Source organism: Morchella sextelata (genome assembly GCF_020137385.1).
Source record: "Morchella sextelata strain SCLS chromosome Unknown scls_3, whole genome shotgun sequence".
NCBI lineage: Eukaryota > Fungi > Ascomycota > Pezizomycetes > Pezizales > Morchellaceae > Morchella > Morchella sextelata.
Genome location: NW_025408618.1, coordinates 1,718,078 through 1,744,694, shown reverse-complemented (window position 1 = coordinate 1,744,694; position 26,617 = coordinate 1,718,078). Strand labels below are relative to the sequence as shown.

General features: G+C 50.0%; 10 protein-coding genes across 10 annotated transcripts; 3 read left to right on the top strand and 7 right to left on the bottom strand.

The window, feature by feature from the left end:
* Positions 1-308: 308 nt before the first annotated feature.
* On the bottom strand, positions 309-2,082 carry H6S33_009289 (uncharacterized protein; the record flags this gene model as incomplete). The annotated part of the gene is made up of 6 exons (XM_044840668.1): positions 309-1,359; positions 1,414-1,554; positions 1,610-1,695; positions 1,771-1,826; positions 1,908-1,938; positions 2,026-2,082. 6 exons carry the CDS (start codon positions 2,080-2,082, stop codon positions 309-311), a joined length of 1,422 nt encoding a protein of 473 aa, XP_044698104.1.
* Positions 2,083-3,184: 1,102 nt separating this feature from the next.
* Positions 3,185-4,013, bottom strand: H6S33_009288 (uncharacterized protein; the record flags this gene model as incomplete). The annotated part of the gene is made up of 3 exons (XM_044840667.1): positions 3,185-3,494; positions 3,554-3,675; positions 3,762-4,013. The coding sequence occupies 3 exons, from the start codon at positions 4,011-4,013 to the stop codon at positions 3,185-3,187; spliced, it is 684 nt and encodes a 227-aa protein (XP_044698103.1).
* Positions 4,014-5,117: 1,104 nt separating this feature from the next.
* On the bottom strand, positions 5,118-6,211 carry H6S33_009287 (uncharacterized protein; the record flags this gene model as incomplete). The annotated part of the gene is made up of 4 exons (XM_044840666.1): positions 5,118-5,198; positions 5,277-5,576; positions 5,639-6,063; positions 6,145-6,211. The coding sequence occupies 4 exons, from the start codon at positions 6,209-6,211 to the stop codon at positions 5,118-5,120; spliced, it is 873 nt and encodes a 290-aa protein (XP_044698102.1).
* A 640-nt stretch (positions 6,212-6,851) lies between these two features.
* Positions 6,852-7,645, bottom strand: H6S33_009286 (uncharacterized protein; the record flags this gene model as incomplete). Its single annotated transcript, XM_044840665.1, has 3 exons — positions 6,852-7,042; positions 7,108-7,306; positions 7,391-7,645. The coding sequence occupies 3 exons, from the start codon at positions 7,643-7,645 to the stop codon at positions 6,852-6,854; spliced, it is 645 nt and encodes a 214-aa protein (XP_044698101.1).
* A 245-nt stretch (positions 7,646-7,890) lies between these two features.
* On the top strand, positions 7,891-8,668 carry H6S33_009285 (uncharacterized protein; the record flags this gene model as incomplete). Its single annotated transcript, XM_044840663.1, has 3 exons — positions 7,891-7,917; positions 7,975-8,209; positions 8,295-8,668. The coding sequence occupies 3 exons, from the start codon at positions 7,891-7,893 to the stop codon at positions 8,666-8,668; spliced, it is 636 nt and encodes a 211-aa protein (XP_044698100.1).
* A 2,430-nt stretch (positions 8,669-11,098) lies between these two features.
* On the bottom strand, positions 11,099-12,151 carry H6S33_009284 (uncharacterized protein; the record flags this gene model as incomplete). The annotated part of the gene is made up of 1 exon (XM_044840662.1): positions 11,099-12,151. One exon carries the CDS (start codon positions 12,149-12,151, stop codon positions 11,099-11,101), a length of 1,053 nt encoding a protein of 350 aa, XP_044698099.1.
* Positions 12,152-13,942: 1,791 nt separating this feature from the next.
* H6S33_009283 (uncharacterized protein) lies at positions 13,943-15,805 on the bottom strand (the record flags this gene model as incomplete). Its single annotated transcript, XM_044840661.1, has 1 exon — positions 13,943-15,805. The coding sequence occupies one exon, from the start codon at positions 15,803-15,805 to the stop codon at positions 13,943-13,945; it is 1,863 nt and encodes a 620-aa protein (XP_044698098.1).
* Positions 15,806-18,808: 3,003 nt separating this feature from the next.
* On the top strand, positions 18,809-20,250 carry H6S33_009282 (uncharacterized protein; the record flags this gene model as incomplete). Its single annotated transcript, XM_044840660.1, has 5 exons — positions 18,809-19,399; positions 19,472-19,727; positions 19,802-19,898; positions 19,952-20,061; positions 20,123-20,250. 5 exons carry the CDS (start codon positions 18,809-18,811, stop codon positions 20,248-20,250), a joined length of 1,182 nt encoding a protein of 393 aa, XP_044698097.1.
* Positions 20,251-22,013: 1,763 nt separating this feature from the next.
* H6S33_009281 (uncharacterized protein) lies at positions 22,014-23,116 on the top strand (the record flags this gene model as incomplete). Its single annotated transcript, XM_044840659.1, has 4 exons — positions 22,014-22,121; positions 22,182-22,271; positions 22,346-22,665; positions 22,726-23,116. 4 exons carry the CDS (start codon positions 22,014-22,016, stop codon positions 23,114-23,116), a joined length of 909 nt encoding a protein of 302 aa, XP_044698096.1.
* Positions 23,117-24,861: 1,745 nt separating this feature from the next.
* On the bottom strand, positions 24,862-26,455 carry H6S33_009280 (uncharacterized protein; the record flags this gene model as incomplete). The annotated part of the gene is made up of 3 exons (XM_044840658.1): positions 24,862-25,438; positions 25,513-25,936; positions 26,023-26,455. 3 exons carry the CDS (start codon positions 26,453-26,455, stop codon positions 24,862-24,864), a joined length of 1,434 nt encoding a protein of 477 aa, XP_044698095.1.
* Between the last annotated feature and the right edge of the window lie 162 nt (positions 26,456-26,617).

The following is a 26,617-nucleotide window of genomic DNA, read 5'->3' as shown; positions in this document are numbered from 1 at the left end:
TGTATTTCTAGCTAGCTATGATCCAAAGGCTTTCGGGCCTTGGAAATAAACTTTGCATGTTATTTCAAATAGAGTATACGTAGCGGAATCTAGAGCGTTGGATCTTCACTCCGAGACTTTGGGGCCTTGGAGGTAGATGGATATGTCATTCCAAATGGGGAATCTAGAGCATTGAAGCTTCACCTTGGACAGATGAGAGTGCACGACATTATTGCTAGCTGCGGACATGATATCCCCTCTAGGCTTTCAAGACTTGCAAAACGGGGGGTGAGAGCATCTTATTTCTATCTACTCTAGCTATCCCCCCATCAAACCTCCCCCCCAACCCTCCCCCCCACCCTCTCCAGCCACTCCCCCCCCACCAACCCCTCCTCAACGGCCTCCACCACAACCCCCCACACCGCCTCCCCCCCCTCCACAATCCCCCTCGCCGCCTCCTCCACGCCCTCCCCGCCGCTCTCCAAAACAACCATCCGCTCCTTCACCGCCGCCTCCCCCTCCACCCCACCACCCAACCTCCGCGCACCCCGATAATACACCCCCGCATTCCTCACCAACACCCCCCGACTCCTCACCGCCACATCCACCCCCAACCTCGCCCTCAACAACTCCACATCCCCGCGCGCAACATGGATCTCCCCCCTCCCCGGCTCCGCCGCCGCCGCACCCGCCAAATACTGCGCGGCAAACGAGTAGTGGCGCCACGCCACGGCGTCATCAGACACGCTGCCGGCGAGCTGGATGTGTGCGTCCGCGCGGTCACACAGCGCCTGCACGCCGTCCACGCCGTCGAAGGCCGCGGCGACGCCCGCTTCATAGTCTGCCAGGGGGCCGCCGGCGCGGTAGGACGCTTCCGCGGCGGCGGCCAGGAGGTTAGCGCGCGATAGGGCGGCTTCGGACTCGCGGGAGGTGGCGTGGGCGAGCGGGGGGATGGTGGTTGTGAGGAGGTGTTGGGCGGTGTGTAGGGTTGTGGAGAGCGGGGGGCAGTGTGGGAGGTTTGTGAGTGGGAGGAGGGTGGCGAGGGTGCTGAGGAGGGCGAGGGTGGTGTCGAGGAGGGTGCTGGGGGTGGTGGGGGGTTGGATTATGGCCCATTGCTCGGTGGTGTTGGGTTCTGAGGGTGTGGATGAGGATGAGGCGGGTTCGTCGCCCATGTCCATGGAGGTGTCGTCGCCCGCCTCTTGCGCCTGTGTCTGTGTCTGCTGCAGAGCGGCGTACTGTGCTTCTTGTAGTGCCAGACAGCGCTGTAGTGTCCCGACCGCCTCGACGAGGAGCTGGGCGGCCTCTGTCTTTGCCTCTACAGGTGCAGTGCGGTACTCAATCAGCACCTCAGCAAAGCTGCACAGCACCTGGCCCGTATTGCTGTCCTCCCAGTTAGTTCTACTTGCCGGGTTTCTAGTTGAAGTGGAAGCTTACAAGAGCGCATCTTCATTCGCCGGGTCCAGCGCCAGGCAGCGCCGGTGGCTGTCGACCGCGGTCTTGAGCAGGAGGCGCGAGCTGCGGTGCGTGCTGCCTGTGAGCTCGGGGTGCTGGGCGAGCTGGTATTGCAGGCGGGCGCTGTAGCAGTTAGTTGACTAGTATGACCCCACAGAGAGGAAGGAGGGGGAGGTACAGGTTGTAGGCGGCGTCGAAAGAGGTGGGGTTTAGCTGCAGGGCGGTATTATAGCTATCAATTGCTTTTTCGTAGAACCGGCCGGCCTGTAGATATAACGCCCTGTATTATTATGTATTCTTTTAATTTGCTTCTTGGGAGGTTGGTAGAGTTATAGATACCTTTAACTTATCACCTGGCCGCCAGCGATCACCGGATTCTTCGTGCTCGATGCCGACTATTGGTGGTCCATATATCAGCCATTGTGGCCCTTCCTTCTTTCCTTCCTTTTTCTCTGCAGGAAGGGAAGGGTGCTCACCATCCAGGAACTCGTCCGCTGTCTCAGGGACCTACTGCACCCCCGCACGTGTGAGCACTCCTAGCAATGACTAACTAACTAACTGCAGGAAGGGGGGGGGGGGAAGGGAGAGGCGTGCCTTCTTGTTTTTGCGCTTGTTGCTTTGCGGCTTGGGCGGGAAGCGGTGTTTGGGCATTTTTTTTTAATTTGTGTGTATCTGTATCTGTATCTGTGTAGTGGGAGGGTGTGTGTGGAATTGAGATTGAGATTGGTGGTGGAATTAGATACCAGTAGGAGATAGTGCGGTAGAGATAGTGAGATAGGCACAATCGATCATTGACCAAGTGAGTGGGCGAGTGAGAGTGAATTGAATGGGTGTGAATAGTGTGAGGGCTCCGCGGAAAAGACCGAGCAGAAAGAAGAAGAAAAAAGTTGTTCAGGATCGATCGAGGGCGGGGCAGACGAGATGCGGCTCTGCGGTAACTAACTAGAGCAGAGGGCGGCAGTGGCGTCTGTCTGGGCCAGAGGTGCGGTGCGGCTAGTGAGTTGTGAGTTGTGCGTTGAGCGTTGAGCGGTTTGCATGTGTTTTGCGTGGTGGGCCAAATAACCGGACATGCAATCATTGGTTCTCGACCCTTCTGTGTCAGCCTGTGTGAGGTTGGCTGGTTGGCTGGCTGGCTGGTGGGTAACAGGGGAACCCTAACCCAGCATCTCCGTTCTCAGTACACGGGCCCTTCGGGTGCTGGAAATGTCTCGTTGCAATGGACGCACAAGCAGCACCGTGCATTGATCATTCTGGTTGACGTCTGGCTCGAGCTGTAGCAATTGAAGGGGCCATACTTGGTGGCTCTCTCTCTCAAGGACAAGACAGCTTTTGTACATACCATGGTTTGGCCCGCGCTTCTACCGCTTGACACCTCGCACCACGCCGCCGGTAATGAGCTCTTTGTTGGAATTAGTTTCATTCCGTGGTGCCGCCGGTGGGGTTAGTTGGTTATATAACTCGCCACCACCAACTAGGTGCATGCTACCAACTGTTTCTACCTACTACTAATCTTTGTAAACAAAAAAAACCGCGCATCAAAAAGCGATCTATGCACACCAGACTTGTGACATTTTGCGGGAACCATACCCGGGTTTAGGAAATAACCTCCCAAGAAAAGAAAGAATACTGAAGAAAGGGAAAAGAAAAACTTCCAAAAGAGAAAAAAGAAAAAGAGAAAGAAATACAGAAAGCATACACCCATCCATTACCCAAGCTTAAGCCCGCAGCATCTCCGCCGCCGCCCCCCCCACTCCTACAGACCGCTTCCCCCCTCTCCTTCTCCTCTTACAAACCCTAACTCCCATCCAGTAACCCCCCCCTCCTTCACCAGCATCGCCTTCCCCTCATTCGCGGCCTGCACCGCGCCCTCCAGCCCAGCAAGGTTCCTCCCCAGCACCCCCAGCAGCTCCTCAATCTCCCGTCTCTGCGCCTCGATGCCCGAAATCAGGCCCGCGTTCTGTGCTTGCACGTCCGCTATCCGCGAATTGACCTTTTCCTGGGCGGCGGCGATGACGGGCGCGAGCTGCGCGGTCATGATCACGTCGGGCGGTAGTGTGGAGGGTCTGTTGTATCATTCAATCCATCAGTAGCTAGAGAAGTAGGGTGATAGAGGGAGACTCACGGAATCGGCACCTCCCCCGCCGGCGCAGCAGCCCGGCGCTCTTCGGCTTCGCGGATCAGCACGTCCAGCTGGTTCAGGCTCTCGATGACATTGCGCTCCTTCAATATCTTTTCCCACTCGATCTATCCCATTCACTCATTAGCCACCACTCCCTCTCTCTCCCTCTCCCTCTCTCTCCCCCCCAACAGAAAAAGACAGAGGAGCAAACCATCGACCGCCCCTCAAAATACGCGCACATCTCCTCCCACGCGCGCTTCAGGTTCTCCGGCGCATTCTGTGCGGGCGTCGGGAAGCACTTTGCAAAGTTGCTGTAGGAGCACGTCTTGATGGAGTGCTCGAGCGAGGTTGCGAACAGCGCGCGCAGGCGGGTTGCGCGTGGGCCGTCGGGTTCCGCTGCGGTGGCGGCGGTGGAGGTGGAGGTGGAGGTGGGTTCTGGGGGCGGGGGTGGGTTGGCCGACATTTAGAGGTGTGCGTGGGTGGTGGGAGGAAGGGCGGGGCGGAAGAGGGTGGACGCGTTGAGTGCTGTGCTGTGTGGTGGTGGGGGAAGGGTTGATATGGCGGGTGTGGGGTGGGATGTGCATGGTCGCATGGCCCAATGGCAAGGCGCTTGACTACGAAACTTCTCTGTGAGGTGGGGAATCAAGAGATTCCAGGTTCGACCCCTGGTGCGATCAGACAAGGGATGTGTTGTTCTTGGGCTGGTGTTTCGGCATTTAGTCAGTTGATGATGCTATTAACCTTTTTATTTTTGTAGTTTAGTTGTGGAAATAGTATTTGTGTTGATAAGGAAGGCGTCGCATATTTTTACTAGCAGCCACTCATGCAAAAGAAACTTCCATGTAGTCACTTTTTTCTGCTCAAATCGCTTCTTTTACAATAGGCAGCCCCGATTTATGATATTGTGCTTTAAGCCTCCGGCATTTGATTCTCTAAAAGATAACAGGCCATTGATAGCACTGCAGGGGTAATCTTACTTGCAGGGCATTTCATTGGGTAAAAAGTGCACTGTGTTATATAGCACAAATGATATAAGGGTCGCTGGTGGCACAGAATATCACTCGGCCTCGAATGACGGTGCATGACTGACCAAAGTGTCTTTTTTGTTCTTTCTGTGTTTGCAGCGAGTGGAGGGGTTCTTTTTTTTTACTATTTTTTGGTATATTCACACAGTACATAAGTGCCTGTCACCATTGATGCTTATTTAACCTCCCATCTTATCTAATAAGTATATAGATATACCGATATGCAATGTGTTATTTAAAGGTTTTGATTGGCCAGGTTTGAGGGGTTTTCTTTTTCTCTATCAAATATGTTTGCCAGTAAGTAGATATTCTATCAAATATGTTTGAGTCAGCCAGTAGATATTGGTTCCAACATACCTTGAGTCAACCAAATAGTATATCAGATATGTGCACAGGGCATCTTGGGGTTTCAGTGATCTTAAGCGTTGGTAAACTGATATTGTTTAAGCCATAACAGTTCCTACTCCGGCCAAAGGCCGGAAAATGCTTGTATATGGGAAAGCTATTTGGTATTGATTTGATTATCCACAGGGTTTAACTATCTATTTAAGCAGGAACTTTGCATGGTAGTTGACATGGTCCTCCGCAAACGTCGAGATGAAAAAGTAGCTGTGATCATAATCCTGTACCAAAAGAGCAAAGCTTAGTAACTTTCTCACAATCCACAACACAATCAGCGGTAGGGAATTCGTCGTGCTTACCTTCTGATACCTCACATTGACGCCCTTCTCAACGCCCTTCTCCTTCGCCGCAGCCTCAAAGTTCTCCGGCAGCAGCTGCCCGTTCTTGTAAAAGTTGTCGCCCGTACCAACATCAATCAGCGTCTCAAAGGGCCCCTCCCACTTCTTGAGAAGCTCTGTGGCATCGTGCTCGGCCCACTTGCTCTTGTTGCTGGCGCCGAAGTAGCCCGTGAAGGCCTTCTGTCCCCACGGGCAATTGATCGGGTTGGTGATTGGTGCCAGGGCGGAAACGGACCGGTATTTCCCCGGGTTCTTCAAGAACTGTCCTCATTCTCAGCTACGCACTTGGCTTGGGAACTTGGGGGGAAGACAGCTATCCTTACCAAAGTCAAGGCCCCATGCCCACCCATCGAGTGTCCCGTAATGCTAACCCGCCCCGCATCCAGCACCTCAAAGCTCTCAAACAGCGCCTTCGGCAGCTCCTCGGTGATGTACGTGTACATATTGTAGTTCTTCTTCCAGTCACCCTCGGTGGCATCCACGTAGAAGCCCGCGCCGGAGCCAAAGTCCCAGCTCTCGTCCTCGCCCTGGATGTTGGCCCCGCGCGGCGAGGTGTCCGGGTACACGACGGCGATGCCGTGCTTGGAGGCGTAGGCCTGGAAGAAGCCCTTCTCGGCGCAGTTGTCGCCCGTGCAGGTCAGGCCCGAGAGGTAGATCAGGACGGGCACCTTTGTGCTGGAGCCGGAGGCGGCGGCGGCGGTGGGCGGGAGGTAGAGGTTTAGGGCCATTTTGGTCTTGGTGGAGGTGCCTGGAGTTTTGGGATGGTTAGTTTAGTAGTCTGTTGGCTCATTGCATGTTAGGTGAATTTGGTTTGGGGAGGGAATTTTACTATCATGCTCCAGCTTGAGGAGTTTGCCGCCAAAATTGGCAATGGTCGCTTTTGTCTCGAAGCCCATTTTGAAAGTGTGCAGTGAGCGCTGTTGTTGCTGGAGGGTTGTTACCGGGTGTTGAATCCGTACTTGAGACGCAAGCAGAGTGAGTCTCTTGAGGGCCTGAATTTTGAAATATGAGGAGGGGTATCTTGTAGAAAATATGGGTGGGATGGCAGATATCGATATGAAAAAAGAGTCGATATCAAGGAGCGGGGATGACGTTATGTATCACGTCCTGCCAAGGATGCTCATTACTATCTTCGAGATATTTAGGGGAAACATCGGGATTAGGGCGGGGAGGAAGCAGAGCACCCTTGCAACCAACTTTTTTCGTACGGTTATGCGCGTGATGTAGGATGTGGGGAAGCTGGAGGACGATCTTCCGCTGCTTGCTCGTCTTTTTGGAATTACTCATATTTCTTAATAATTTGTTTCTCTTCTTTTTTTTCCCGGGTGATATTCTGTGAGGAATCGCGGATTACATGTATGTGCTACAGTTGCTGTACTTATTGCGACATGTCTTATGAAATCCGCATTATTTAACCAGTATCCAAAATAGTTTGAGAAGTCATTGAATCCAAATGAGCCAGCCCTCCTTAATGGATCTTTATACAATTACATGGTCGAACAGGGTTGGTATAGTCCACTCATAAGCTCGATGCCCTCAGCTATATCCATAATCCCGAGAAGATAGTGCTTTTCGGGGTTTTAAATCTGCTTTCTTCTGAGCTTTGTCTGGGAAAGTCTCTGGCTCTGGCTTTGTATTATTTTCCGAGGAAGGGGTTTCAGATAGGCCCTGCTTCTTGCGGGCCTTTGCCTGCCAGACTGCATCTTCTTCTTCGATTTCCCTCAGTACTGCAAAGGCGTTAGTAGTGCGAATATATGAACTTTTTTACAAAGATCAAATTCAGGTCGCATACCGTCTTCCCAGCTCTTCTCATCTTTCTCGTTCCCTACACCGAGCATTCCCTCCACGTCCACATCTTCTCCCCGTTGAAGTCGTTCTATAACCTCTTTGAGGACTGCAATCTTTACATTTGCCCGTCGCATGCGCTCATCGTGATTGAGCCTCAGCGCAATTATCTGGATCGCCTGTGACCCAATCAATAGGAAGATAGCCTGTGCCAGACGGGATATCAGCCTCGGAGCCACCCAGGTGCTGTCATGCCACAGAATTGCGGCAGGCAGGAGAGCTTGACGAACAATGTAAAACGTTGCCGGGTTCCATGGCTTCTTCCCCTGCGGTCCCTTTGCCTTCGAGTCGGATTTGGAAGACTGCCAGTAGATCCTAGGGTCAAGAAACCGAGGAAGATATCTAGTGGATGCGCTCGCTGGCGCTGGATGCTTCAATTGGTGCATGGAAATCGTTGAGAAACCCGAAACGCCGTTGAGCGCACGGGGCCGTTGAACCGCCGCATTCGCAAGACGTATGAACGGCCGTAATCGTAGAGCTGCCATAGGTTTATCTTCGCGGTGACGATGAGGGAGGGGTACGGGTTGACAGAGTGGGATGTGGATTTTCCACCAGAGCCGCCTGGTTGTCGTGGTAACGAACGGCAAGTTGCGTCTCACCCCCGGCGCACTGCATGTTTATGCATGTTTGCCCTCTCTCCATAGCTTCCTCGGCCTCCGTCGCAAGTACCTCCCAGCGACGTGTTCTTCAACCACTAATAACCTCCCCAACCCTTCTACTCAATCAACTGATGTTATTAGGAGGATTTGACATGATGGTACGATTCTTCTCCACCTTTAATGCGTGAATTTTTTTAATGCTAACAACATTCCAGGCAAGCACACGCACATCGAAACCATCCCCTCTCGGATATGCTTTGGAACCTTCAGGCTTCAATGGCACAAACGGATCTTCTTCCGCAAGGACCATGAAGCGATCGGCCTCTGGGGCGTTCACTCAGCTGTCGAGCACTCAGATCCAAGAGCTCAAGGAGAGTTTCCAAATGCTAGATAAGGATGGTGACGGTGTTATTGGAAATGACGATCTGGCGGCTATGTTGAGCAGTCTAGGTAAGGGACTCCTTTTACTTTATTTTTACACAACTACCCCCATCTATTCTATCTAAGCTCTTTGTTAACTGTTTTAAAACTATAGGCCAAGAGCCCACCTCTTCTACCCTCTCCGCGCACCTTTCTTCAGTCCCAGCTCCTTTTAACCTTGCGTCCTACCTGACGCATCTCTCTCAACATTTGTCACTCCTGACCCCCGGCCCTGACCTACTCAGCGCATTCGAAGCTTTCGATGATAACGACGATGGAACCATCGATGTTGCTGAGCTTAAGGAGGCTCTCACAGGCATGGGAGAGAGAATGAGTGACGAGGATGTGGATCGGGCGTTAAAGGGCTTTACTAAGCGGAGAGCGCTCGCTAGAGGGGCGGCTAACCACAGCAGCAACTATGGGGGCGAGGTCTTCAAGTACAGAGACTTCGTGGACGCCCTTTCGGGGAAGGAGGAAGAAAAGGAGTAACGATATTTGTAGCTGGGTCAATGGCTTTCATTCGGTCCTCTTTCTGGGTGGGCTTTATGGTTAATGGTGGATACATTATGCGGGATATCGATATCCAGGAGTTTGCTTGTTTGGTTTGTTGGAGGTTTTCCTTATATTCTTTCCTTAATTATCGGTGCCGGTCGCAACTATCATCCTGTAATCCTTCATTTGTATACTAGAGTTGGTCTAAACATTCATTGAAGTAATTACCACACTGGGCGAGTCTAGAGTCTTGTAATCAACTATCCTCGGTTACAACCATGGTCGCATGGCCCAATGGCAAGGCGCTTGACTACGAATCAAGAGATTCCAGGTTCGACCCCTGGTGCGATCAAAATAGCTGGTTGTTCTTTTGAAGGTGAAACATTTTTTGCCCTCACAAAAGAAACATGTTTCAATCACTCAGTCAGAGGTTGTTTCGGTGTTCACTTCACGTAATCACTGCTGGAAAGATACCGTATTCTATTAAAACTTAACTTGCAATGCAAAGTCTCTATAGGCGCAATTAACACTGGTTCATTACTTTATATTTTGGTCTGAGGGATTTGGGCGCCCAAGGTAACTGTGTCTTTTGGGTACATGTTCTTGTAGTCATAACATAGGGGACCAGACCAGTGAAGACATGAAAGATGTCTAGTCGGAGTAACGCATAGAGTTTCTCTTTTAGATAACTTGTACCCGAAATCTCCGTTCCGACCCTCAAACGATACATGGCCCCTTGGGCATCGTGGTTCATGGCCCATGACTGGGGCGAGTGATACCTTGTGATGATAAATTATCATTGACATTGCGTGGAGAACTTCGGGTTGCACACGCACCCATTCATTCATTAAATGATTGGTTGATTATTTCACCAAGCATACACAGTCTTCCTTCCTTCCGACCAGATATCCAATTGTATCCCACAAAATGATAGGCTGATCGTTCGTTGGTTGGTGATATGATACAGGAAAGTACTTGCTTACCAGCAAAAGAACCAGAAAATGCGGTTGCTCAGGGCAGGGATAATTTGTATGGAGTGACCCCGTTCTCTCATACAAATAATCCCTGTTTCCGTCACTTGCATTTTCTGGTTCTTTTGCTGGTAAGCAAGTAGAAAAGGAAAGAAGAAACGGACCGTTGAGTGAGCTGACAGTTAGAGTAGTTAATCTAGCCTAACTAGAGTAGATCAAAAACCCGAGATGATCTAGAATCATCCTGTGCATTGACCTGATGTAGACTTTCGTCCACATGTCAAACTGCCCCCCCGCCCCCCCGGGGGGAAGGGCTCCGTTACTTGTCGTTCACATGCAAAGGCTAGGGTACCGTTTACTCTATGCTTCAACGCTCAGATGTTAAGCTTGTATCTCTTGATCCCCGTTACCCCTCCTTTTTGCTGTCTTTCGTTTCGTATTTTGATTTTTTATGTTTAATTGGCACCGTGCGTAAGTGCCATCTTAACAAAAATCCTGCAAATCCTCCTATTGGCTATTAGAGCATGGCCGTAATATCCCACAACAAGGACGGCGAGGGAGTGATGGGTTTCAGCCAATCAAATTACCAGATACCAGCCTGAGCGCCACTGTCATGACTGTGTTTAGTGTTGTCCTTAGAGTTACTGTAATAAGGATGTCGAACCAAACAATAATTTGTTCCAAACAAAAACATTATGAGAACAACACAACCAACAAATAACCAGACCGATGATGCTTGACCCAAGTAAAAAAAAAAAAACTCCAACAAAAGAAATGATTTGTGTTGATCACACCAGGGGTCGAACCTGGAATCTCTTGATTCGTAGTCAAGCGCCTTGCCATTGGGCCATGTAACCATGTTTGTTTCATCAAGCTAGACATTTTTCGACCATTATGAAATTGACATTCTTCCAAGCCGAGGATCTCGGTAACAACTTTGAAGTTCATGCGAATGACAGTAAATCATACAAAACCAAAGTACGTACGTTCGCAAGTATTTAGATTCCAATATCACAATGATTGAGAGGCTTAGAAGGATACGTAATGGTGATTTCTGGCTGCTGGGAGGTTGTTTGTAAGCTGTTTGAATCATAGATAATCACTCAGCACAACGACGAAAGCAACTAGTTTCGCGCTTAATCATTGCACCCTCTGGAAAGAAGCATGTAAATTCGAACAAATGCATTGAACTGAGAGGCTAAACGTCACTAGTTAATGAGCGATAAATATAAAGGAAGAGATAAACAGTAGAAAAAAGAAAAAAAGATAACCTCCAAATCATTCGCCGCACACTCCGAGCATAAAACACTCCAAACATAAAACTCGACTTAGAATGTAAAACAAAAAAAACAAAAAGCTGATCCCAGGACTGGTATAAAAGAAAAAATAACAAGAAGATTCCGTGCCATTAATCCCAAATCATCATCATCATATTAAATCAAACCAAAGGCCAAGTTCAAACGAGCTCATCCTTCTCCTCGTAAACTACTGTCCACTGCCTATCAACGGGACCAGTGCTCAGCTCACTCCAGCGATCACAGTCCTCAATCTCGGACCTTGTCACATTCCCATACTCGGAATCGCTCATATCCTCCTCAGACTGTTTGGAAATGTTGATAATCGACTCGTCCATGAGCTTACAATCTAGTCCGGACCCCTCACCGCCCGTATTCGTAGTTGCATTGCTCCCATTAGTGCCCAAAGCCGTCGCAACCCTCGTCGGTGGTGGAGGATGTGGTGGGGGCATAAAATACCCCTCGACCTGCGAGCCCATCGAGGCTGCCAACCCCGCACTCGTAGTCCTTCTCGTTGGAGGCGGCGGCCCCGGGAAGTAGTCTTCCGGAGCGCCATCATCAATCGAGAACGCTCTTCTCCCAAATCCGCCAGGGGGGATGCCAACACCGCCGCCATTATCTTCATCGGCCACTAATTTAGCAGGAGGACTCGGCTGTTCGAGCGGGCATCCTCGGTCCGTAACATGGCGCAAGGTGATGAGCGCCCAGTCGGTATCAAAGCTGCGGTTCCACTCTTCTTGAGTGCGCTGGCCTTGCCAGCCCTTAGCTTCCCATTTAGCTTCGAGCCTTGTGAAGAGCTCTGGACTACGGCGCTCAATACGCTGGGCGTCCTCGATTGAATACCAGCCTGCAAACTCCCAGATAGCTTTTTGAGTTCCGCCAGGGGTGCTCGGAAGAGTGAGGTCCCATTGAACTTGGCGGAAAAGCGGGATGGGAACAGCTTGTAGGGTCTTGAGAGATGTACCGAAGACGAGGTGCAGGTTGGACTTTATGAAGATCTCTGGTGGGAATGAGGGCTGCTGGGTGTCAGATATGAGGATGCGGGATATGCGTTGCGGGTCGTCGATGCTGCCACTCAGGGTATCCTCGTTGGGGTTGCCAAAGTGCTGTTCGAGCTGGTCGCGTGTGTAAGTGTTGTTAGTGCGGGATGAACGGGCACGCCACTTCGGGGCGTGTGTAGAGGTTGGAGATAGGGGAGGAGATGCTGCAGCCATTGTTGAAATGTTTTGTGAGAGTAAGAGTGGATGTTTGGTATGTAGGAGACAGGGAGGTGTCAAGTGTCAAGTGTCAAGTTGGCGAGTTTTGATGCTTCCGGAGTTCCTTTACAGTGTCCTGGAGTGGATATCGTTGGCGATAAGATGATAAGATAAGATCTACAATTCGTCATAAATCTGGCGTGAGGGGGAAGGGGCAAGACTTGGGAGGGGAGGGGCCCCTGAGTGGAAGGGATTGACCAATAATCGTGTGGGGAAACAAAGGGTGGGCCAATGATTATCCCGAGAGTATCCCTGGCCCTACCCCAAATAAACACCCATTCGAACGTTCGCTGTTACTCTTAACCCGATAGGCAACAACCGCAACAGATCGATCGTCCTGCCATTGCGGGGCGGAACAGGAACGTCAACAGATATGATATATCGATAAAGCACTGATGTCAAGATCCACATGAACCGGCTCTTTGCTGTTACTGTTGCTGTTCTTGCGGGATATTCGCCATGGCTCATACAAACTCATGAAGAGTAATATTCCGGTCCTACCACAACGAATTTTCGATGTCCTGCGTGTACGCGAAGCAACTTTATCGCTCACAAAATACTGATGATTTCATGGCCCTTGGGGCCGAAGGTTTGTAGAGAATCTTCAAGCTCCAACCATAATTCAGCCTAACCAAAAATCGGTAGGATCTTCTCTAAACCAAGATCCAAAGATTTCAAGTACTCTATGCTATCAGACCTTCGTCACACCCTTCCTGTAAAACCTGGGTTTCGGGGGATCTGCTGGCTCCCATTACCACCCTTGTCATCACTGTGACTATAAAAACTTAGCAAAAGACCTCAGATTCTCAAGTCATCGCGTCAACGGTTTGATCAATGCTGTTGCCGAATCTGAGCTTTATATACGCCGGAGGTCCGAGATGCCTGGCGACGAATCCTGTCCCCAGAATTTCTTTTAATTTGGACTGACTTCAGTTTTTGTGGCTGGAAGAGGGCTCGTCTGGACTCAAGAGAACTGAAGAGTTGAGGCCCATTGCTAACGAGCAGTAGAGCTACACGCCAACAGGAAGAAAATTTGCACCTCACCCCACAGTAAAAGAACGAACTTGGAGCCAACTCGGTAGCTGCCGAAATTAAACCTCGATGTCGATGACGTTGCTAAGGTCAACACCAACAACTGCCCTCAACAAATAAACTAGCTTCTTACTAAAAACCCTGTCCGAAAACCATTTCGCCGGAGGAAACCCTCAAGATGGGATTTGCCGAAACAACTTTGTAACTCTATCACAACATCAACTCAATTAGCCCTGCACAGTGCAGACATTCAAACCGGGGTGGGGAACGACCCTTTTTATCTACCCCCCTGCGAGTATTTCGTGAAGAGGCAAGTGATAAGTGCCTTGCATATGGCTGTCAGATTCCTCAGGAGTCAACACGTGTTTGAAGCCTTGATTTCCCGGCAGTAATAATATATTTCGTCCCTCCCTACAGAAAAAAAAAATACTCGCTCTTTCACGAAATATCCATCATTATACCCACCCCAGCCATTATGAACTTATATTACACGACAAAAATATGTGTTCCCCACCGTTGATGGGTTGGGGGGAGGGAAATTTTCACAAAGGAGAAATGTGAGAGTGATAGTCCATGATCCTCCACTCATAGCTCTCCGCTGAAATGCTATGACAAAAAAAAAAGAGAAAAAAAGGGAAATAGTTAAAAATCGACAAACGACAAATAAAGTAAAACGCCAGACCCCCCTCCCCCCAATTGAAATCCCCATGAAGTCAACTACTGCACAATACACCCTGTGCAATTGATACTCCCTTTGAGCGGTGGCTTCTGCCCATTCGCCCGCAACTTCCCAGACCTGTCTACAACCCAATCCGTATCCACATCCTCAACCACATTCCGTCCAGGAGCCTCTTCAGTCCATAACCTCACGACAACAACTCTCTCTTCCATCACCACAATCAGACGCTTCGCATTTCCGGTGATGCCGACAATCTCCCCACCTTTGCCAATTGCAATCTCCCTTAAGTTTCGAGTGATCGACAGCCCTAATGCAAGATCTTGCTCTTCCGATGGGATCGCATTGATAGTACCCACGTGCATCGGGATCTGCCTCAGAGGTAAAATTTTGATGTATCCGGGGCGATGGTTGAACGCAATATAACCTCCTTCCTTGCCCCCTGGTATGACTGCGTACCCGCAGTGTTTCAACGGTTTATCTGCAGCTGTAGCCTCATCTGAGGTGGGTTTCTCCGAATCGGGATCAGAATTGTTATCGTGTTGACGATACAGCGCCATCTTACTGGTAAATGGGGCTACAGAGATAATTCTAATCAATCTGGTTTTCACTTCTGTCACGATGTAGAAGGAGTCGTAAAGGTGGATTGCAGACTCGACTGCCATCTGACCCCCTGTATTGAATGAGTGTGCATGCCAGCGGTGAGTTTGTCTATTTGCTGAGGAATCACTGATTTCTATCCCTGTTTCTTTATGCGTCGTCGTTCTTCTGGGGTTAAGTCTAGCCTTGTAGTAGCGCCAAAGTAGATCTGGGGAATGTGTGGCATTAAGAATATTCTCGCCGTCTTTAAGAGAGGATTCTTGACGACGTTTGAGCTGCACAGGGTCTTCATTGCTCCAGAGTGCACCGACATACCCCGAGCGTTGGAAGTCATGATCATAGTCCCCCCACGTTGATACAGAGACCTGCCGGCCACGCATAGCAAATGCTAATGGAAAGGAGGCACCAATGCTCGAGCCGCTTGTGACAAGGAGCCATGGGTTCTGTTTAGCAGCGGAGTTGGGATATGAAAGCGTTTCTTTCTCCTTCTCCTTCCCTTTACGTGAAGGATCTGCTACTATGTCTTCCTCTTGCTCTTCGATATGGCCACGGAAGAAACCGCCCCGTTTTTGGGTCAGTGCATACGAGGGATGTAACAGATATATCGAGGATGCCAATACAGACACTAGCGGCGTTGAATCAGTACCCGGCGTGATCGCGATGGCAGTTGGGTGCCGAATCTGTGGGATTTTGACGGAGTAGACGTGCACGACCATAAAGGACGGGGTGTTCCGAGCCAGCAGCGAATACATGCTAACACCGTCTTCGTCCAAGACTGCCAAATAAGCTTCTGATATCGCCAGCGCTATCGGCTGCTTTTTCACCGAAACTTTACACAACAGCACCATTGGCCTTTTGGTAAGCTCGAAAATGTGTATATGCTTGTTCTTTATGGAAATGGCTAGCAATGACCCGCAAGCAGCAAAGCGCCGCAGCTTCATTGGAACTGTGCATTTATCGTTCACTACACAGCATCCAGCAGTGTATGACTTGATACTGTAGATCTCCTTCGTGCACAATGTACCGGAGAGTTCCTGCTTCGCGTACCGGACGAGGAGTTTGCGGACTGCAGGTATAGGGAGGCGGTGTGGGACCTGCTGAAACCCAAAACGCTCACGCAGCACTGAGAGATGTGGGCGGAGCAGTGCATTCGAGAGGGGGCCGGATTGGAATATCAGTTTACGCCATTCCGTAGATACCAGCGACGCGGTAAATAGGGATGATGTGGGCAATCGAGAGAGGATGTTGCAGAGAACAGTTTGTGGAAGAGGCCGCGAGCTACTGTCCTGTTGTGGGATGGACATATCTGCGGGGTGGAAACCCAAGGGATTGATTGGGGGGTTGGTAAAGAGAATGAGGAACAGGAGGAAAGGTCACGGGTATTGGTGATGACGTTAATCTGGTATAATTGATGGTGGATAGATGCATCTAGGTATTATATGCTTTGACGGACTGTCAGCAAGAAGCTAGATACACAGGAGAATGGCAAGACCCTGGTGAGGGGGAAAGGGTACTAACTGGATGGAAATCAATTCACACGTTTCCCAAAGGCTTCTTGCATGTAATCAGTATTCTATCTATAATGCTGTAAGGATGAGGGATTGAGATTCGCGAAAAAAATACGAAATGTGTATTTCCGTGCAGAATAACAGTATGGACCCTGAAGCGGGAGGGGAGGCCTCGAGTGATACGGGGCAGATACTCCCAAATATCAAAACAGTCGGGTGTTCCTCAAAAAGGAACGTTAGCGACATGACCAAACTGGAAATCGAACACGGCGTTGAGTTATTGGTTAGGAGATCAGCAATGGCATGAGACAGCTATAGGAAATAGCTTGAAACAGTAATTGACTGGGAAGGGCAGTGGAATCTATCTGAGATCATTGTGCAGCAGCAGTAGCAGCATAGCTACATATAGAACTGGGGTGGGGGTGGAGTAGAACGCGAAGAGAGAAGGGGGGGCGAGTCTGGGGGATGTCATTCGGTAAGTTCCACGATGTTGTTAAAAGAGCTAATTCAACTCATACATGGTTGGCAATGGCGCCGTACCCTTCCCAAGGGTTCTCTCCCCTAATCCTGTTCGTCAATGGTACATACAAAAAACATTCCACGAAACAAAGTGCGCGAGTGCAGGCGTGATTTAAAAAGAGATCAAAAATAGCACCCGAAGAACTGGTGAGCGCGGTTCGATATTGGGGGGTGGGAAGAAACCGGGATTCAAGTTACTGGTTAGGTAATCCAGGAACACCCAACCAAAATGGAACAACATGCAACCGTCAGATAAAGTACCATGTTAATGTAGCTACATACACCTCAGAAGCGAGAAACTCGATCGGCCAGATGCGAGGGAGAAAGGCGACTGGATGGGAGAATAAAGTGAAAAAGAAGAAGAAAAAGAAGAAGTTTCTAAAGAGAAGCCTTTGTCAGGAACCAAAGGGGGCAAGTGCAATGGAGATCTCGTCATGTCACTTGAGCTCTCGACCAGTGAAGACGCAACATTAAGCTTCTTTCGCTCGGCCCACAAGCCTCGAGGATCTAGAGACAACTATGCACGGTGTTTTCGATCCCAAAGCTCTTTCCCTCTCTCTACATCTCTCCATAATCTCCGGAGTCTTGAAAACCTAGGTGTCTTTGGTATGATTTGACTCCAAATGGCTAGTGACAGTCCAGTGAGTACAACCGTTGCCGTAATTACTTGCGCTGATCGACACTGATCGGTTCCTTTAACAGAAGGAGGAACGGTTTCTCATGACTTTGAAAACTCTGCAAGACTACAAACAAGACAAAGAACTGAAGAGGAGAACCTGGAGAGGGGGGGACTTGGTAGAGAAGAAACGTCGGGACATCCTACCGCCAATTGCTTGCCCATGTGTAAGTAAAGTACGGACCATAAACCATGGACCATGGAGAGGCAGGCAGCACACCGCACAGATCTTCTGGAAGTGATGATCGGAGCGAGGGTTAGGGACCAGACCACCACCCTCCCCATCGCAGCTGTCGGAATCAGGCACAGAGGCAGTACCTGAACTAATCCCGAACGGGAGCTGCCCTGAACTATCTGGGGAAGCGCCGCGTGTCTGCCATTGGCCAGTCTCTCCAAGCGGTTAAGGCTGCACGCGCATTGGCACTCAACTCGTGCAGAAAGGGTACACACACACAAGGACGTGCAAATAATTAATTAGATAGCTGTTTATGTATCTGTTTGCTTATTCACTACATACTTTCACAGGCTACACTTCCCCCCTCTCTCAAACCCTCCCAAACCCTCCCAAACCCTCCCAAACCATAACCCCCCTCCAGGACCTCAATGGACTCATTGGGAGGTGTGCCGACCTGAGCCAGATGCATCACGCATGCAGTGGAGATGAAGTCGAGAGAGCAATTCCCGATATGGGGCAGGGAAGAATAATTCCACTTTCCTATGTGGAGCCACCCGTAGGCATCAAACGGCCGGCCTTTTGATGGCCCCCAAATCGTAAAGAGTAGGTAGACTCCTGGTAGAGAGTGCATGCTGTGTTTGACTCGCTTGACGGGTCTTGCGCAACAAATGCAAGCCAGCCAGCCCTACTAGATTGGGTACCGCTGTGGCACCTCTAGCTAGTTAGGGGGGGTTCTAGTGGATCGAGGTCTAGGAATCCGCGAGGGAGAACGCCCTCATAATGTGGCCCTCATCCTCTGTCTTTTGACATTGACGGTCCCCAAGAGTCGCGAGATCAAGATAGTGAGATCTATTTTGCTCCTCTTCCACCTTGTCGCTTACCCCGACATCGACACTCCTTCCCTGTCTACCTGCCTGTCTTTGTGCTTAAGTGTGCAACCACAGCTTTTAGACGTTCACTCATTTTTACCGTTTTACCAGCAGCAACTGCAAAAAAAGAAGGGAATTATTACCGCGCTTTGTCGAACGGTCGTCACTCATTTTCAGCCTTTTCGGTCATCCCCCTCACCCCCCACACACTCATTCACTCATATATTTCACCTGTCACTCCCAGCCTGGAGAAAAAAAGAGAACGTTACAAGCCTCCTTCTCGAATCAGAAAAAGAGACCAGGGCATCTTACAAACCCCCGTCCTTCGTAGAAATCCCATACCTATCTACTTTTACTACTTGGCAGCAAGTGTAAGTTTCAGGAAGGATCTGCTTTCTTTGTCCTGCTACAGCTCTTCCCAATCACCACAGCTCACTTGCAACGCTTCGAAACCAAACCGTGGGACTGGCACTTTTGTTATCCTGCTTCATTTTTAGAAATAACCTAGCCCTTAGTGACATGCAGTTGATATTATATATCGACCCACGACTATTACTATAATGTTGGCTATACGTCCTCGTCAGTCCTCTTCCTCATTCATGCGAATCAACGAACCCGACGTTACCGGTGCTACCACCACAACGCCAGAGCGCCGCGCCAAAGGTGGTAGCAAGAGATGGAGCATGAAGCTACGGTTAAAAGAGCGCATAGGAGAAGAAGTGGAGGAAGGCACGGAAGCAGAGGTAGAGGGAGCAAGGAGGAGGAGAAGGCACTCGGAGGTTAAGGGCAGCAAGAACTACTTTTCGTTTTTTAACAATTTCCGTCAATCCTATAACGCCAAATTTACTATTCTATCACTCGTTCTCATGGTCCTACTTATGACTAGCTCTGCCGTTGCTGCTCCCACCGACAGTGAAGCTACTACTACAGCAACCGCTACCACTACTGAAAGTGCAACTTCCACGAGCTCTGAGGAAGCGGCGGCTACAACTACAGTTGTGACATCGGTGGGCACAATCGAGACCCCAACGCTCTTCGACACAGTCAGCATCGCCTCCAACTCCACCACCACCACCTGCCCGGTCTTCTTCTCAAAGTTTCTCAGCGACCCGCAATTCCAGAAATGTCTTCCTCTATCAGGCCTCCTCCTAGTATGTGCGCCCATAAACCTCCCCTCCCTTCCTACGAGAGACAGCAAGCTTATAATGGGGCCACTATAACAGAGCTCGCAATCATACTTTGAAATCACCAAAGAGGGCGGCTTCGCAACCACCCAGGTCGTGGACCAGACCTGCAACGTAGACGTCCCCACCTGTCAGCTTGTTATGGAGAAGCTAGGGTGGCAGATTGGGCTCGAGGAGAACTGCGGCGCAGACCTGCAGCTAGGGAACCCGGTGGTACAGCAGGCACGTGCTGCCTTCATCGCATACAAGGCGGTGTATTTGGCAGGGTGCTTGAAGTCGGACTCGGGGTCTTACTGTTAGTACATATTTTGATGTTCTTCATGTGATCGCACTCGAATCACTTTTTGCTAACTCTTGGGTGGTATGTAGGCTATGTGGATGCCCTGATGAACGTCACCAGTCCAAGTGACTCGTACGTCTACTATCTCCCGCTGGGACAGAACTTCCCGGGAGGTGCGAGACCTACGTAAGCTGCCCATAGACCTGTGGATTTTCGGGTTATGCTAATTCTTCTAGTAGTTGCTCCGACTGCTTGTCCAACACCCTGAGGATATACTCGGCCTTTGCTGGGAATTCGAGCCAGCCGCTGTATGATACATACACCTCGGCGACCCAGCAGATCAATATGGGTATGTTTCCCTCTCATTGTACTTTCCCCTATCAATCATATGTACTAACAGATATGCTTAGGTTGTGGACCTGACTTCTCCAACACAACCGTCCAGTTCCAGATGTCGAACTCGGGCCGTAGCACGTTCTCTCCGGCGCCGCTGATGCTCCTGTCAACGCTCCTGGTGGTAATCGGTCTGATAGTCTAGTAAAAAAAAGTCATTTTTGTTGATCCTCCAGTCTCACGGCTTGATAATATACTTCGAAACGAGTTTATTGGAAATTTCAGTTTTTATTGTATTCTTCTATACATAAGGGCGGTCGCCATTTTTTTTTTGGACATTACTTCTCTAATTTTATTATATTCTTTTTAATATTCCCTGCTCCTCTTTCCTTCGTTCCATTTGGAGGCGACCCCTCCATTACCACCCCCCCACAATTTATTTTTACCATTTCTCCTTGAGGGTGGGTTTGTGATGCCTCTCTTTTGTTCCATATCCCCTTCTTTTCACGAGAGCGTTCATTTTTGGGTTTCTTTTTCTTTCTTTCTTTCCTTCTTTCTTTCCGGTTGGTCTTTTATTTCTGCACTTTATTTCTTTTTCTCAATTGGGTTAACCGGGTTTTTGGGTTTTGGTGGCTGGTGGGGTCAGGGTCTGCTGAATCCTGTTTTAAAGAGCTAGTTAAGGGAGGGGGTGTTTCTCCTGTGTATGTGTGTTTCGTTTTATTATACTTTTTCGGGTGCGATGTAACATATTATTAAGGTGTAAAGGGGGGGGGTTGTGTTTTTGTCGGAGTGCAGAGGAAGAGGAGAATCGAGAGGATCGAGAGGAGGGGGGGGGGGGGGAGTGGATAGAGAGAGGAGCATGAGGCTGGCTGAAGGGGAGATTAAACGAACTGTAAACCGGCGGATAGATAGTAGGTACTCTATGTGCCTACATTTGAAATACCTAGGCAGCTGCGCAGATAGATAGACAGACAGGTAGACGCATACAGCTAGTTAGCGCGGCGCCCATTTCCAAGCGGCGACCCTATCAATCTCTATAGATTGGGTGCGCGCGCGTGTTCTGTCTTGCTGTAATCTACAATCTGCAAATCTGCAATCTACATACAATACCAATACTCTCTACTCTACTCTACTCGCTGCTTGATCGGGCCGGGATTGGGGGCGCGGGAAATCCTGTCATTTCCTCGCTGTGCACGAGCTGAAGGTATTTATTAGCGAACAGCCAGCTAGGTAGGTGGCTCGCTCGCTCGCGTATATCTGGAACCAGATACACCCCTGGGAACGCACCCCCTGGTTCATGGAGGGAGGCGACATAGTCTACCAGGTACTCTGCTCCAGTGCGAGTGGTCTGGACTGGACCTTGGATGGGCCGGGGGGATTCACGGTTTCGTGTTGAGTAAACCTGTGCAACTCATGCAAGGGCCCAGGAGGGGGTGATTCCGTGGTTTTGGGAGAGCTGGTGGCACTATAAATACTGGTTTCTACTGTTTATCGGTTTCGTTTTGTTTTTGCTGTGAGGATGATGCTTGATGCCGTGCTAGCTTTGGATTGGATTGGATTGGATTGGATACATGTACCTACATGTAGGGTGCTAGGCTCTAGCTAGTGAGTGGGCAGCTGCATTGGAAACAATTGTAGCACCAGTCGCCAGTGGAGCAGAGCAGCTAGCTAGCTGGGGATAACGTCGTTATCTGATAAGATTGTTGGTTTGGGTGGAGGCTATTGATCAACGTCTACTCTAGCTAAAGACCGATGCAGATTGGAGAGGAATGAAGGAAGGAAGGAAGGGATCTACGAGAGACAGAGAGATATGCAGAACGATGATCTAATAGCTACATGTATCTAAGATGTACTGTATGAGAGCATGTAGCAACAACGAACGTCATATCGTGAGGAACCTCAACACCAAAGCTTAAGCTAGCTATTCTACAGGTCAAGACAGAATTAACTAAACTCCACCCGCGCGCAATGCTGCGACGGTACCTGCGTCGAATGTCCACCTCCGCAGGCTCGCCCGCCTACCGCTCCCACGCCGAGCGCACGGCCGCGCAGCCACGGGATAATGCACGACATCCCGTTCTTTCTTTTCTTCTTCGCTGCCTCAAGTGCTGATCGATCATCGGATGAGATGTACAGACACTGCACACGGCCCGAATCACACACATTGCCCGCTCCACGCCCACGCTGCGTCTATTTACACTAACACTCACCACCCCGCACTTCACCGTTAGTCCCCGTCTCACCTACCCACCGCCCCCCCCCCCCCCTTTTTTCTCACCAATCATTGACTCACCTCACAGTTCAAACCCGGCCAATGGCTCGACGTCCACGTCCCCACCCCCGCCGCCCCCTCCCCAGGCGGCTTCACAATCATCTCGCCCCCCTCTCTCCTCCCCGACCTACAACTCGCCATCCAAGCCGCACCCCACAACCCGCCCGCCGCCTGGCTATGGCAGCACGAGCCCCTCATCGAGGGTAAAGAGGTGAAAGTTAGGGCTGGCGGCAGCTTTACGTTCCCGCCTCCGGAGGACAGCGGCGTTGCTGGGGGCATCGGGCATGTGGTGTTTGTGGCGGCGGGGGTGGGCGTAAAGTGTGTCATTCCCCCCTCTACCCCGTTTTGGTTCGTTGTAGCATTGGGTATTGTTGTAGGAGAAGAAGTTGACGTGACGTGACGGGAAAGTCCGCTGTTGTCGATGCTGCGCTATATACAGGAGAGCGAAAAGGACCTCGAGGTCTCGTTCCTGTGGAGCACGAAAGCGCCCGTGCCCGAGGCATACATGGGCGTTTTATCAGCGCTTGATGAGCAGAGCTTTAAACTCTTTCTCACCGGCGACAATGATGAGGCGGCCGGTACGGATGAAGCCGTGCCCGCGGCGGAGGAGGTCAAGTGGCCGCATGAGGCGCGCAGGATGACGGTAGACGATGTAAAGGCGGTGGTGGAGCTTGGCCCCGGGGAGGAGACGGTGGTGTATGTGTGCGGGCCGCCGCCGTTTACAGAGACGTTTGTGGAGGGGGTGGTGGCGCGGACGGGGCTGGGGAGGGAGAGGGTGTTTATGGAGAGATGGTGGTGAGGCTGGTGAGGTATTATGGGGATAATTGATTTTTCATCCTTTTTTTTATTCTCGTTTTTTTTGTTGTTTCGCGGTGGATCATAGGATGTCACTCGGTGGTTTAGTTATATAGCGCAGGCTGCCTGCACTAACGGAACAATAACCTCGGCCCTCGCACGCACGCGCACAGCGGGAATTAAAAACAAGCGTGCAGATAAGATTGAGATCGAGAAAGCACCCTCCTCCAAAAATAAGCAAAAAAGCTACGCCGCAATTTCCTACGCAATGTGCAGCGTCACGTAATGTGCTCGCGTGGGTAGGGTAGGGGTAGGAAATATGTACATGCAGCTGTTTATCTATTATACGTATACGAATAATCCTGCAACGTGAAATTACCCCCCCCCCCCCCCTCCCCCAATTGCACGCAAAATAGCATAGCCGTTTCTTCTGCTGCGCGGGGTAGAGCTGGATGTGAACATGCATCCGTATCTCCAAGTAGGTTTATACCGTACCGTGTGAAATTAGAGGACTGTATTCAATGCTGCTGCTCAGTGGGACGGTACTTGTTCTCTGCACCTGTCTGGCTTGCCTTGCTATATACATGTAGTAACCGTCCTATGTATGGTGTGAGTGTCACGGCGCTGCTCTCGTGGACGCGTCATTTCGTGGCAGCGATAGCGAGTAGAGATATAGATATTGGTCGTACACGTTCATATAGCTGGGGAGAATGGGTCTTGCCGAGTTCCGGCTTTTGCCTGTGAGGGAAGGGGGCAAGAATTGGGGTGTTGGTTATGGACCAGGGAAGGGAGAGAGTTTTGGTTCTGATATGGGAGGACTGATGCGATATCCCGTTACAGTGAGGAGCTAGAGCTGGAACTGGGTGTGGTGATTGGCGGTCATGGGTTGTCACTCGACTTGGCATTCACCACCCCACTCCACAACTTATAACCTATAACCCATAACTTCCCTCCCCCAACACTCCCTCGGTACGTGCCGGTGTTGTAAGACTGTTGTTGGCCGTTCTTGTCAGACATATCTCAAAACCTTAATTCTTAAGACGGTATCTTCCCCCCGCATGTCAGCTTGCCCCTCATCAAAGTGAGGTTGCAAGTGTCATACCAGCTAGCAACAGCTAGCAGCGATCACCAGTATTTGTGCATGATCGACGACAGCGTAGTTCTGTAACACTGCATTGTCACATGGAGATGCGGCTATTGTAGCATTTCCTCAGCGGGCGTTGGCAATATCACTGACATGGAACAATCCGGGTAATATTTGATCCTCGCCTTCAATTGGCTGAGCTCTCGACACTGCGATAATTACATGTAACTGTCGGGATTGTGCTGGAGCTTGCCCTGTGACACATCTAGACGAGCGTTTTCGCAATTGCATAGATTAATCGAAACCAATCTCCTCTCAAACATCACCCAATCCAATAGCGGTACTGCCAGGGAGATATGTAAAAGCACAAAAAAACGCCCTTTCCTTCCCTTTGCAATTGAGGTAAAAGACACAAGAAAAAAAAACCTAGCCTTTCCGATCCGGTGAAACAAGACAAATGGAGAAAACGAAAATGATGCCGACGCCAGTACCACCGGGAATAGAGAAGAAAAAAAAGAGAAAGAAAGAAAAACAATGCATTTGTGACGTCCTTTTCCTCGACACATTCATGCTCTCAGCCATCAATATACGAAACAAATAATGAATTAAGAAACGAGGTATCCGATAAACTCAGAAATAGTAGTCCCTATTGCCATGGGATTACCTTACGGGTTGTGGACAACTTTACCCCCCTCCACAATGATTTGCTCATCAATCCTCTTTTCCGTATTCCCATACTCAACCCTCTTCCACGTCGTGATTCTATCTGCTGGTGAATCGATCTCAAACAGTCTAACCCTGCGGTGGTATCCACCCCATCCGCCATATCCTCCAAAGCCACTACCCCCCGCATAGCACATCCACAAATTAAGCTGTTCGCCATTCCTGTCCAGCATGCAATATTCATTTGCATGGTCGTGCCCAGCGCTAACAACACTAATACCAGCATTGACGAGCACATCTTTAAATCCGCTGTTGAATCCCGGAGCTGTGGGAGGCTCGCGGTATTCACCGACATAGGGCGCTCCAGCGGTACGGTATTCGGGTAATGGGATGTGGATGAAAGCCATATCGAGATGTACAAAAGAGTAGCCGTTAGAGTGATCCTTGATAGATGCATGTGTCTTCTTGAACCACTCAATCTGGGTGTCCTTGATCCAGTCATAACCCCTATGGTTCTTCTCGTCGGGGCTGTAGGAGTGGGTATCGAGGAAATATATGGTGAGAGCAGAGTGGTCGCCCCTAGTAGCCAAAGTGTCAGTACCTAATCACATAACGATTTTTCCAACTATATAAATGGCAATGGGTGGTTATACTTCTGCGTTTTAACCTCGACGTAGTAGTTACCGACTCCACCTTCTCTACCCTCACGCCCTTGCCTATCCTTCACAATCCCTCCCAATTCCGGGCCCACCTCACTAAGTGAGTATGGTAGTGTTGAGGTAAGTTTCATAATCTGTTCCCTATTGAGATTGCCCTCGTCGTCATGATTTCCCAAGATGGTAGCATAGGGTATTTTCCGTTTCACGAATGGCTCAGCAAACTTGAAAATTGCGGATTGAGCATCGGGAGCTGTATCGCCATTGACCTGATCACCTGACAATACGGCAAAATCTGGCTTCTCTTCATCCAAGATTCTAGTAATGAAGTCAAGAGTTCGGGGGTCAGCTTCGCAGCCAGCTGCAGTTGAAGGAGGCTCTGCGTCACGACATGCACCGACACCAGTAGAAAGATGGAGATCTATTTTTTGAAAGGAATTAGAAATCCCAAGCGTGTACCCGATAATTTTCGGACAGGAACAGCATAGCGACAGAAGAGTGGCTCACCCGAAATCTGAATGATTTTGAACTTATGGTCCTTCAGCCTTAAAACCGGTTTCTTAAACTCTAGAGGTGGCCCTTTCCTTATTGTGATTCTAGCGTTTTCACCTGAAGTTAAGCTCCCTTCCCGCATCACCCACCCAGGTCTAACTTCCACCGCATCGGCTCCAAATAGCACATCCACCGCCGTAACTGCATCGTCAACGATCTTCGTCTGGCGTCTAATCCAAATGCCTCCAGGCCTTGATTCCCATTTAATTCCATCCTCCGCAGGGGGTTCCAATCTTCCAACCCTGATATCGACAACCAGTTTTTCCCCTGCAACTTTGTCGAGTTCCTCCTCCTTCTTACGCTTGATGTGGATGAAGCCCTGGCTGATCCAAGTTTCTCCCAAGTAGACGTCCTTGTTTATCCGGGTCCATCCCTCCTTCGTATCCATTATACATTCCGAGAAGAAATTGGTACACGAGAGGAAGGTGATGTCTGTAACTACGGTGCCTGCATGGTGTTCAGGAAGAAAGTGATGGAGTCGAGGGGGTAGCACACGATAACGGAGGTCTAGGAAGAACACAGCTGCTGCGAGGACAATTGACAGGCAAAC